The sequence below is a fragment of the Phodopus roborovskii genome, unplaced genomic scaffold, assembly GCF_943737965.1.
Source record: "Phodopus roborovskii unplaced genomic scaffold, PHOROB, whole genome shotgun sequence".
Taxonomy (NCBI): Eukaryota; Metazoa; Chordata; class Mammalia; order Rodentia; family Cricetidae; genus Phodopus; species Phodopus roborovskii.
Window position 1 is genome coordinate 3,489,081 of NW_026126693.1, and position 12,462 is coordinate 3,501,542.

General features: G+C 40.4%; 2 protein-coding genes across 2 annotated transcripts in view; one reads left to right on the top strand and one right to left on the bottom strand.

The window, feature by feature from the left end:
• Lrrc17 (leucine rich repeat containing 17) overlaps positions 1-6,034 on the top strand; it is a 35,219-nt gene extending 29,185 nt beyond the window's left edge. The window contains exons 3-4 of the mRNA XM_051174811.1: positions 950-1,105; positions 5,589-6,034. Of these exons, the coding sequence (XP_051030768.1) occupies positions 950-1,105; positions 5,589-5,986 (554 nt within the window). The 3' untranslated portion in view covers positions 5,987-6,034. The remainder of the gene's footprint in view (positions 1-949; positions 1,106-5,588) is intronic.
• Fbxl13 (F-box and leucine rich repeat protein 13) overlaps positions 1-12,462 on the bottom strand; it is a 202,378-nt gene that overhangs the window by 97,853 nt on the left and 92,063 nt on the right. The gene's annotated exons all lie outside the window — the stretch shown is intronic.

The following is a 12,462-nucleotide window of genomic DNA, read 5'->3' on the forward strand; positions in this document are numbered from 1 at the left end:
CTGAGGATAGGGAGCTGTTGCTATGGTTTGAAAGATCAGGAAGGTCAAGAGTTTATGAGAATTGAGCCTGAGATCATTTGTCGCAGAGGACACCTAAAATTGGTGGATAACGTGAAGCCGTAACAGAAAGGCAATGACTTACAGTGAGACATAAACAACTCCCTAGGAGAGAAAGAACAAGAGGGAGACAGTGACTCCACTGATAACTCTTCCAACCCCTGACCAGAACAAGGAGAGAGCTCATTATAGCTTACACCTCCAGATAGCAGTCCATTGTCAAAGGAAGCCAACCTGGGGGCAGCCACTGAAGCAGACCATGGAAGAATGCTGCTTATTGGCTTGCTTTCCATGGCTTGCTCAGTTTGCTTTTTCAAACAACCCAGGACTGCCTTTCCTGCAGTGGCAACATCCACGGTTTGTTGGGCCCTTCCACATCACCCTTTAATCAAGACAATGTTCCAAAGACATGTCCATAGGACACTCTTATAGAAGCAGTTCCTCATTTAGGGTCCCCTCTCCCAGGTGACTTTAGTTTGCACAGAGGTGACAAAAACTAGCTAGTACACTCTCCTACTTTCTGCCTGGTCTTATTTGGTAGCTCTTTGCTGCCCTGAAACTCACTATGTCCTATGCAGGCCTCAAACTTGCAGTGATCTTCCTGCCCCTGTCTCCCATATATAATACCAGGCCCAACCTTTCAAAAGGTTTCCTGATAGGCATCTTGGGTCACCAAGATGGAGTCCCTTTGCTTCCCAAATGACTCAGCAACTTAGATGAGACCTGTGACCTGCAGGGTCTTCCTCTTCTCCAGTTTCTACCTCCCTCTAGGGATGACACATTGCCTTCTGCTAACTCTTCCCCCACTAATCTGGTGCTGCACCCTCACAGGTTTATAAAAAAAAAATAGGAGCCAAAAACCTGTAACCTAAACACTGTTCACTTTTCTCAGAGATGAAGAAAGTCCCAGGCAACATCCCTCCAGACATTGTTAAGCTTGACTTGTCACACAACAAAATCAGCCAGCTCCGACCCAAGGAATTTGAAGATGTCCATGAGCTAAAGAAGTTAAACCTGAGCAGCAATGGCATTGGATTCATAGATCCTGGTAAGTTCCACTGCATGGTCCCCTTCAAGGGGCCAGCAGCTGTGCTTGGAGTTTTCTTCTATAGTAACATCTATAGTAAACACCATTTAGTTTAATAAAAGAAAACTAAGTTTAAAAAACATGAGTTTTAAGTATTTAAAATAGGATTTGTTTGGTACTCAGAAGTATGGGCCAAAATGTTGCTTTACAAAGGGTATAGTACTAGCCAGTCATCCCTTGATGTTCAAGACTATTGTTCCAAGACCCTTCTCAGAACCAAAGTCCCTTTTATAAAATGACACATGTCCATTCCCCTTAATGCTTTATTTAATCACTCTTATTGATAAAATCTAGTATAACAAAATGTCCTATAAACCATTGTTATACTATATTGTGGAAGGGATAAGAAAAGTCGAATGAGTACACTACATATCCAGGACAGATGCCATTTTCAACTATTTTTAATTTGTGGTTGATTGAATCTGCACATATAGAATCTGACAGATGCAGGGAACTGACTACATAGTACCAAGCAATATTTACTCAAGAATCCCAGAAAACAAATGTATTTGTAGAATAAATATATGCACACTGTGCAGGTGGAGGGGTTTTCACAACTATGGTCCAGACTGGCCTTATCTGCTCATTCTCCTGCCCTGGCTGGCTCCTATAAAGGTGCACACTAGCACACCTGGCTTCTATTACAGGTGCACACTACACTGTCACACCTGGCTTCTATTACAGGTGCACACTACACTGTCACACCTGGCTTCTATTACAGGTGCACACTGTCACCCCTGGCTTCTATTACAGGTGCACACTCTCACACCTGGCTTCTATTACAGGTGCACACTGTCACACCTGGCTTCTATTACAGGTACACACTGTCACACCTGGCTTCTATTACAGGTGCACACTACACTGTCACACCTGGCTTCTATTACAGGTACACACTGTCACACCTGGCTTCTATTACAGGTGCACACTACACTGTCACACCTGGCTTCTATTACAGGTGCACACTACACTGTCACACCTGGCTTCTATTACAGGTACACACTGTCACACCTGGCTTCTATTACAGGTGCACACTACACTGTCACACCTGGCTTCTATTACAGGTGCACACTACACTGTCACCCCTGGCTTCTATTACAGGTGCACACTGTCACCCCTGGCTTCTATTACAGGTGCACACTCTCACACCTGGCTTCTATTACAGGTGCACACTGCCACACCTGGCTTCTATTACAGGTGCATTACAGGTGCACACTGTCACACCTGGTGCCCTTGCAGTGTGCTTGCCATATAAAAAGCCCAGCTATAAAATGATCCATTACAAATATAATACTTATTATAGTAATGCAACATAGTGCTAGAAACATTTTGAGTACAATTGCTTATCCTACCTAAAAGAAAATAACTAGAGCAATTACTTCTGTGTCTCTGTGCACTTGTTCATGTGTGTGGGTATACATGTGTGTACAGGCAGAGTTTGATAATGTGTCTTTTTCAGTCATTCTACTTTTTATTTTTTGAGACAGTATCTCACTAAATCTTGAGCTCACCAATCAGCTAAACTGTCTGGCCTGGGAGCCCCAGAGATTCTTCTGTCTCCATCTCCCCAACACTAGAATTATAGGCCCACATTACCCAGCCCAGAATTTTACACTGGCTTGAGGACCCAGCCCAGGTCTTCATGCATGGCAATCCATCTATTCAGCCCCTCTGCTTCTCTTAATAATAGCACAAGCACTACAAGAACACCATAATTCTAACAGATGGAAGCGAAAACTGAAGATGAATGTTCTGAGGCCACAAAGGCATATTTCATAATTAATACATTGTTCAAAAATTACAAAATTATAACTTAAATTTTTAAAGGAACAATAATTGGCCACACTTGCCTTAGCCTGGACACATATTGCACTTTGTATGGCAAGATTAACAGCAATTTTCTCTTCTCAGAAAATAAAAAGATATGTCTTCCTTACAGTCATTATACTAATGTTCCTATCAGCCACTGGTACCCAGCCTCTACAAAGTCAGGCCACAGGTTAAGGAACCCAAAGTAGAAACTCTCTTGTGCATCATGAGAACCACAGATCCATAGAACAAGCATGCTGTGACCAGGGTCCCTGAGCAAGCATCTAATTTCTGTGTAATATTATCATTCAAAGCTCTACTTGACAACTGCCAATAGTGGGATGCCAGGGTGTACCTTAGAGGTGGAGCACTCACGGAACAAGTACAAGACCCTGGGTTCAATTCCCAGCAACACACAGTCACAAATGCATACATGCACCCAAAGAATGCAGATGACTCTCAGTGCTTTTGTTAAAACAAGCTAAATGCTCATTATTACACAGCCTCGGTTAAATGTGTCAAAGCGGTGAGCAGCTGTGCTGTAACAATGGCACAGGCACAACAGAAGTATGTGATACAAAGAGCACTCCCCTCTCTTCCTTCCCATCCTTGCTTTGCTTATTCAGCACAAGAGAAGCATTTTCATCGGTGGGTATATATTGAACCAAGTGCCAAATACTTCAATTGTTAAGTCCTTTAGAACAAAGCAAAGTGCATCTTAGAACTTAAATCAGACAAAATGAACTACAGCAGTTTTAAAAAGCCCTACTGTGTTTTGGGTCCTTGGAATGAAGTACTGCCCAATGACTTCCATAAGAATTTAGGCTGCCTAGTGAAGCAAATGTGGGGCACCAGGCTGGAGAAGACAGTCTAGAAGCATGCAAGGCAACTGTGGAGAAAAGGGAAGAAGCCACCCTACTTGGGGCGTTACTTCCTTTAATAACAACTGTAGCTCTTTTGAAATCAAATGCAAAACTATTTATTTGCATGTGCTTTCAATCCAGGGCTTGACTTGCTACAGTGACCGCCTGATGTTAGAATCTCGCAGATGATCCTCAAAATACCCGGTTTTCAGAACTATCATCACAAGGATGGATCGGCCTCCTACCCCCACTCCTCAGGCCTTGCTTTGTTCAAAAAGAGAAAGCAGCCTGTTTGGGGTTTTGTCCAAGAAAAGATGATATGAAAATAGTTAATAGTATTGGTATAAAGCATATTTCCAGATTCAAAATAAGGATACTATGTTCTCACAAGGGCATTTTGAAGGAGTAATGTAAAAATGTTCAAAACAGAAACTGAATGTTTGAAATCAGGAATGACCTGTAAATTTTGAAATATGTGATAGATCTTTATTTGTTCTTGGAAAACTGTTTTTATTTTGTTATGTTATTTTGTTCTAATTGCTCATCATCCAACTAAATCAAATGCATATGAATTCTGTTAGTTACCATCACTTACCAAATTCAACCAGATGTTTTTAAAACATTGGTAGAAATTATTTGACTTGGAATTCTACAAAAATAGACTGTCACCATCAGTCCCACTAAACCTGGAAAGATTATTTAGTAGAGATTTTTAGAATTCACCAATAACCCAGGAAGCTGTCCAAGGTTTCTGTGTTTTCCTACGCTAAAGTCTTATATTTGAAACACTTTCCTTATTTATGCATTTATGCATCGCCTTCCTTTCTGCAACATCTCCCAGTAATTAATATATATATATATAGAGAGAGAGAGAGAACACTATATATATATATATATATATATATATATATATATATATATATATATATATATATATATATATATATAGTATAACAAGAAATAAGCATTTTTTACTGGGACATTCAGAGCACTGGGCAGAAATTGCATGGTGTCAACACCTTCTGTAGGCCTTCCCCATGCTCAAGAAAAATGTTTAAAGTCTAGCTTAAAAGTGACTTTTTCAAATAAAAGCTTAAAAGTGACTTTTTGAAATAAAATAATCACACACTGGTCTATGTAATCCAGGAAAAGCTTTGTTTAAGTAATGGTACATATTTCTTATTTTTGAATTTCTTCATATGTTCAGTAGGGAAACAAAAAGTTCCCAACCCAGAAATCCTCTGCACAGAAGTATCAGGAAGAAAACACTTCCCTTACTGACTAAACATATACCAGAATATGATGCAAATCACAGGCACCAATTGCAAAGTCAGAAAGCCATTGCACCTCTGAAGGACTCAGGTGAATTCTACCCATCATGCACATGTTTGCATAATAATCAGTGGCTAGTCCTCAAGTAAGAAGGCCTCACAGGGCATTTTTAATATGTTGGTTTAGCTCGTGTCTTTATGCAAACAATGTCATACTTCCTTCATACGTCTTCATGACAGGAACTGCAACTAGAAGAAAGGCCCCAGCAAAGTAACCCTGTCCTCACATAGCATTGAGATGAAACGCGCTACCTCCCTTGATAGGATTTGCCAGTCTTCAGGACTTTGAGACCGTTCAAAGAGAGGAAAAAACACTTAGGATTCCACACGTACTGGAGAGAATGTGTGACAGCAAGAATTAAGCCTCTAAGTGAAATCTGTGTTTGGCCTTATCATGTGCAGTTGTACAATCCCCTCACTCACTGGCTAACATTCTGTTTCTAGCTGCCTTTTTAGGGCTCACACATCTAGAAGAGCTGGACTTATCAAACAACAGCCTGCAGAACTTTGACTATGGAGTGTTAGAAGATCTGTACTTTCTGAAACTCCTGTGGCTCAGAGATAACCCTTGGCGATGTGACTACAGTATCCACTACCTCTACTACTGGCTAAAGCACCACTACAATGTCCACTATAATGGTCTGGAGTGCAAAACACCAGAAGAATACAAAGGATGGCCTGTGGGAAAGTACGTTCGAAGTTATTATGAAGAATGCCCCAAAGACAAGTTGCCAGCCTACCCTGAGACTTTTGACCAGGACACAGAAGATGATGACTGGGAAAAAATACACAGAGATCATCCAGCAAAGAAGCAAAGAGTGAGAATCACCATAGTGGGATAGCTGGGACCAGCTGCACAGTGCTATGCTGGTGTGGGAAAATGGTTTGTTTACATTTTGATCAGTTGTGATTCCTATTTATACAAGTTTATCCAGACACAATGCTTCCTTTGACCAGTTCCTAATTGTTATTATGTTGTGGTAAATGTAGCAATCTAAGCATCCTGCTTATCTGCCCTCCTGTAGGCAGACTGATTAGAGGATTCCACAGAGGGCCAGGATCAGTGGTGCATGCCTGTAATTCCAACACTCAAGTTGAGGCACGAGGATTATGACGCCAACTGCTTACATAGCCAGAAACAGTCTCAAAAAACTGAACTATTCCACACTGGTGACCTGAGGGTCTTGGATCTTAATATGACATTAGAATCTCAGTGTCTTACATATGTTTTTAATGGCTTTTTGAAATAAAAGTTAAGAAAGAAGTTTTATTTTTATACGTCTTTCTATAGCTCCTTATACAATCCGAAAAAATGATTAAATTGAAGTCACAATGAATTGCCTCTCCCTCCTCCTGCCCAACCTCTGCTGTTATCAATGCCTAAGTTGCCTTAAGCATTAAGTGTATTAGCATTTTGAATTCCTGTATGCTTTAAAGTGAGGCTCTCAATCATTCCTCACTGATTAACAAAAGAAAAGGCTGTCACCATAGGCAGATGGAGAATATGAGATTTATAGTATGAGAGGCTATCTGGGAAGCCTGGACAGATATCGTGAATCAAAAGCCCTGGAGACCTGTAGCCACCAGTTAGTGTGGTAACAACACTGTTCATTTGTTTTTATCTGTGTCAGGAAGCCACTTGTCCTGGGTAAGAGGTACTTCCTCCTGAGGTAATAGGGCAAGGACCATAAAACAAATGATAAAATTAGGATTCAGGGTCAGAATCTGGGGTGAAAAATACAGAAAACAAGAAATACGACCAGAGACAATAGAAGAGAGGACAAGCACTCAAGGTGATTCCTGCATTCTGGGGTTTTAGTTAAAATTAGATCACCTACAAAACAAACAGCCAGTAAAGCAGGGTGCATAGCGATAATCAGCAATACTCACACACTTGGCAAACCATAAGGAGGAATGTGCATAGGCCCTGAGTGAAACACTACATCCCAAGGGTTTCCTCCCACATATTCTCACTTCTCTTGTATCAAGACAAAGTTTAGCTCTGGTCATCCTTGATTCTTTCACAAACTGTCCAAGCATGAAACATGATTTATGACAAACAGCACTGAGTACTTATAGAATGTCAACAGATGCTGAGTACTGCACTAAAGGCTTCTCATATTCTACTCGTGATTCACAGTATCCCCCCTGACGGCTTTATGTTATCTACCTTTTAAAGATGAGAAATCCACAGCTCAGAGGGTTGGGTAACTTGAACAAAACCACACAGCTGATAGGTGGAAGAACCATGTAAACTTTTTCTATTGTGCAGGGAAACATGATCCTTGCCCTTGACTGCCTGCATCAGAATATCCAGAACCAGATCCTGCCCATCCCAAAAAACCAGAGCAGTCATAGGGGCATTACACCTTTGCTCCCAGGAAACCAATGAGAGTTGCTGGCAAGAGAGACATTTGAATTATATTAATATGCACAGGAAACCAAGATATGGAAAGTCAGAGGAACTGCCAGCCAGCAGTGCTGGTTTGGTTTAGGTGATTTGTGTGGACTGTGAGGGTCTGAACACCTTACAGAATTTATCAGATATAGGAAATGCAAATCTCACATTACACACTAGGAGTCATTAAAGACAGCTGTTAGCTTTACAGATATCCAAGAGGAACAATGGATTCATTCATCATTGTCCTAAGCCTCCAAGAACAGAAGTAAAAATGAGTCCCCAAAGAAATCAAGATTTGGTGTTGGAGAATCCAGGTATTGCCTCACTGACAGGCAGAGAAATTATCCCTAGTCACAAAGGATTGGAAGGAGGGAGGCAGATGGCGTATGATTCAGAAAAGGGTCCAAATTGTTCCCTGTTTCAAGTTTTAGAGGCTAGTTAGGGATTTTATTGGTTGACTTTTATATCCAACATCATCCCCTGGGATGTATTTGGAAATAGGCTCTGGGATACATTATAATAGAAATTACTCTGGACCATCCCAGAGCTAAATGAGTTGGAATGCTGGTATTGCTCAGAGCTGTAACTGAAGTTATGTTTTGAAAGCATAAGGTTTGCTCATTTCCAACTGAGAACTTCAAGGAAGTGCAATCGATTCCTCTGCTACCAGTGTCTTACTTGACAGCTACTCCATGGCCTGACTTTGGGCATTCCTTTATGTTCAGTAGATAGCACAGTAAAAGTATATGATAATTCTGAGATGTACATATTTGAGAAAGTATGCTTAAAATTTAACATTTGCATAAAGTTATGTTTTAAAAATCTTTCTAGACCAAAAGTTCTCTGAGTTTTATAAGTAAAATTTGCTCTGAGTTGATGTCCCCTAAGCCTAAGCTTGTCACTGTTGGCCTAATGCCCAGTTACTTGGGAAAGATAGTTAACATTATATAGTTCCTTTATTTCATTCACTAACAATTTCTTCCTCTGGAGCCTAGCCCCTCTGAAAATGCACATTTTATTTAAAGAGACCAGAGCTATTCTTCTGCTCTGACAAATGATACAGTTCAGTAATAAGTTCACATGCCCAATTCCATAAAAGTGCTCCATTGCCTGCCTATAAAATGTCTTAAGATACCATTTTATGGTTCATGTCCCTCGAGCTTTCATATCAGTGTGGGACTGTGGGGCAGCCAGATGGCCCCAAAGTTCTGCCAATATTTATCTCCAGTCTTAAAATTAGAAAAGCAAACCTCTGTCCAGAAATATGTGTAATTCTATACACATCAGTAGAAGACTAGAGTGGAAGGTGGAAACACTTTGTCTTTTAATATGCTCAAGGTTACAAGAATTAAACACAGTTTTACTAAATCATTGGCAAAAAAATTAAAAATGTCATGATAGTTGACATAGATTACTTCCTTAACAGCAATATCAAGATTTGGTCAGAATTTAGGTAAGACAGGACTAATTTGTTCTATTTAAATTGTTCTTTAAAAGAAAATAATATTTATCTGAATAATAGCATGGGCATTCAGGTTGTGGAGATCAAATGAAATAATATGCAGACATACAGTTTAAAATTGGCAAGCATGTGGGCTGGAAAGATGGAGACAGGACCAGAGTTTAACTCCCAGTACCCACGTGGAAGGCTCACAACACCTGTAACTCCAGCTCCAAGAGAGCTGATGCCCTCTTGGGGCCTCTACAGGCGCCTGCACATATGTGGCATGCGCTCACATTGTGGTGGTTTGAAAGAAAACGGTCTCCATAAACTCATATGGAGTGGCACTGCTTGAAAGGAGTAGGAGGTATGGAAGTACACCCCTGGGGTGGGCTTTGAGGTTTCAGAAAGTCCATTCCAAGCCCAGAGTCTCTCTCTCTTCCTACTGCCTATGGTTTTGGATGACTGCATACCCCATGCTCCTTGCCATGACAATAACGAGCTAAACCTCTGAAACTATAGGACAGCTCCAACTAAATGCTCTCTTTTATAAGAGTTGCCACGGTCATGGTGTCTCCTTACAGAAACAGAATACTGACTACGACAGAAGTTAGCACCAGGGAACAGGGTAATGCTGTGGCAGGCCTGACTGTGCTGTTTGTTAGTGGAATGTGGACTTTGGATTAGGAAAGCATTTGAACATTTTAAGTTGGGTTTAATGAGCCATACTATTAGAAGCAAAGAAGACAGTGGTGCTGAGGGCAATAAAGATTGACAGCCCAGCTCAAGTGTTTTCAGAGAAGAATATTAGTAAGTGATCTAGAATTGTTATAAGGATGTTTTGGCAAAAAGCACAGCTGCTTTTTGCTCTTGTCAAAAAAAAAAAAAAAAATCTACCTAAGGATAAATTGAAGAGTTTTGGATTAATGTCATTGGTAGAGGAGATTTCTTTGTTTGTTTGTTTGTTTGTTTGTTTGTTTGAGACAAGGTTTCCTGTGTATAACATCTCTGGTTGTCCTGCAACTCAAACCCACAGAGCTCTATCTGCCTGACTCCAGAGTGCTGGGATTTAAGGCGTGCCCCACCACAAGAGTGCTGAGATTAAAGGCGTGCCCCACCACCACAATCCAGCTGGTAGAGGAGGTTTCAATACAGCCTACCATTGACTATGCCATGTGGTTATTAGTGGCCAGTTTTATGCAGGTCTATAGTGAAAAGGAGCAAACTGAGAAAGGAAAAATATAAAATGTACAGTTTGAGGAGAAAGGGAGCATCAGGAAGTGGAATTAACTCCAGTGCTCAAGGAGATTTTAAAAAAGTTCAAAGAAAAATCTGACACTAAGTGAAATAAAGGGAGTGGTGACCTAAGGGGAAGATCCGACCCAGTTAAACTTCCAACTTGTTAAATGAATGAAAGCAATGCTTAAGCAGTGAAGGAAACCATCAAAACCAGAAAGCTAGCTGGGTGGTAGTGGCACATGCCTTTAACCCAGCACTTGGGAGTAGAGGCAAGCAGATCTCTGAGTTCTAGATCTAAAAAAAACAGATACCCCAGAAAGTTAATGCAAATGTATTTGAACAAGTTCTAGCCACAGCAAGCAGAAGAACTTGTCAGCTTTAGCCACATGGATCTGGTTTTAGAGACAAGGATTCAAGAAAGCATTTGTGGAATCTCCCTCCATGGCCACTGAGACTAGCTGTGTGTCATGGGCATCCCTACATGAAGGCCTAGAAAGACCATGAAACTATGAAGGTGAACCCTGGATTTCAATAAAGACCCCAAGATATTGGAGATGTCAGCATTGTGGGATACCTGCCAAGTATTGCTGCTTACAGAGAGTAGGACCAGCCCAACAGGGAGAGGTGTGTTGCAGTCAACAAAGCTGAAAGTTGGAGATCTGAAAAGTGCTTTGACATCTGATATGTTTGGAGCTTGCCTGACTGGTTTTTGGTCTTGCTTTGACTTGTTATTTCCTCACTATGCCCCCTTTCCTCCCTTTTTGGAATGGCAATGCATATTCTATGCCATTGTATATTGAAAGTATGTGATCTACTTTATTTTGATTTTGCAGGGACTACAGTTAAGAGATCACCTTGAGGTTCAAAAGAGACTTTGGGGTTTAAACAATGTTGAGACTACGATAGACTATGGGACTTTTGTTGAACTACATGCATTTTTGCATTGTGCTATGGCTACAAGCCTATGGGGGCTGAGGAGTGAAATGTGTTGGTTTGAATGAAGATGCCCTGTAGTTTCATAGGGAATGGCTCTACTTGAAAGCATTATGAGGTCTGACCATGGTGAAGAAAGTGTGTCACTAGGGGTGGGTTTTGAGGTTTCAAAAAGCCCATATTCCCGGAGTCTCTCTCTTCCTCCTGCCTGACAGGATCCAGACATGGACTTTTCAAATACTTCTCCAGTAACATGCCAGCCTGCATATCACCCTACTCCCTGCCATGATGATAATGGACTAAGCCCCTGAAACTGTAAGTATGCCAATTAAATGCTTTCTTTTATAAGAGTTGCCATGGTCATGGTGTCTCTTCATAGCAATAGAACACTAAGATACACATACACATCAAAATAAATAAAAATTAAATTAAAAGAAAATTTGCAAGTACTGCTTCTGGGTATACAACTCAGTGGCAGAACACTTACCAACTGTTACCCCAGTGACACAATCATACAAAATTCACAAGTGTTACATGAACTGTCAATGTTTTCCTTTGTTCATGTTACCGAAAATAAATACTACTGAGTTTGCCTTAAAAAAAAAAAAAAAAGATTTGGTCGGATTTGCTTACTGACTCATTGCCATGATAAAGGTATTTGGGCCAAAAATCACTATATTTTAAAAATATACAGAAAAACTAATAAACTAAGAAAATATGTTTGGGCTGCCTTGATCCCAACAAAAAGGTTAATTTCATTTATTCTAGTCATCATATATATCATTTGCTATAATGAACATATAACCAATACACCCACTGAATAGGAAAGGATTTGACCCACAAGTTTTCATTATCTGAAAATCTCAGGAATCTACACAATCATAAGAATGTAGCTTATTTCCTCTCTATCCCAAACTGTCTAGTGGGCCTGTCCTAAACACCAGGAAATCGTCACATGGAAGTAAGTTTCAAAACTCAAGATTATAGTTATATCTACGTTTAAAAAGAAAACAGATAAATAAAAGGAAAGGACAGTATTTACACAATACACAAAATACTCTTAAAATTCAACAATAAAGAAACAAGCCCATTTTAAAATGAGCCCCAAACCTTAATTGAACTAGGTATGGTGGTGTATGCCTGTAATTCCAGTATTCAAAAGGCAGAGGCAAGGGGATCACCAGAAGGTCAAGGCCAGCCAGGGCTACAAGATCCAGCCTGTGAAAAATAACAAATGAACACAAGACCTTAGCAGATGTGACTGTAACCCCACAGAGCACAAGCCATCAAGGAAATGTGAGAAC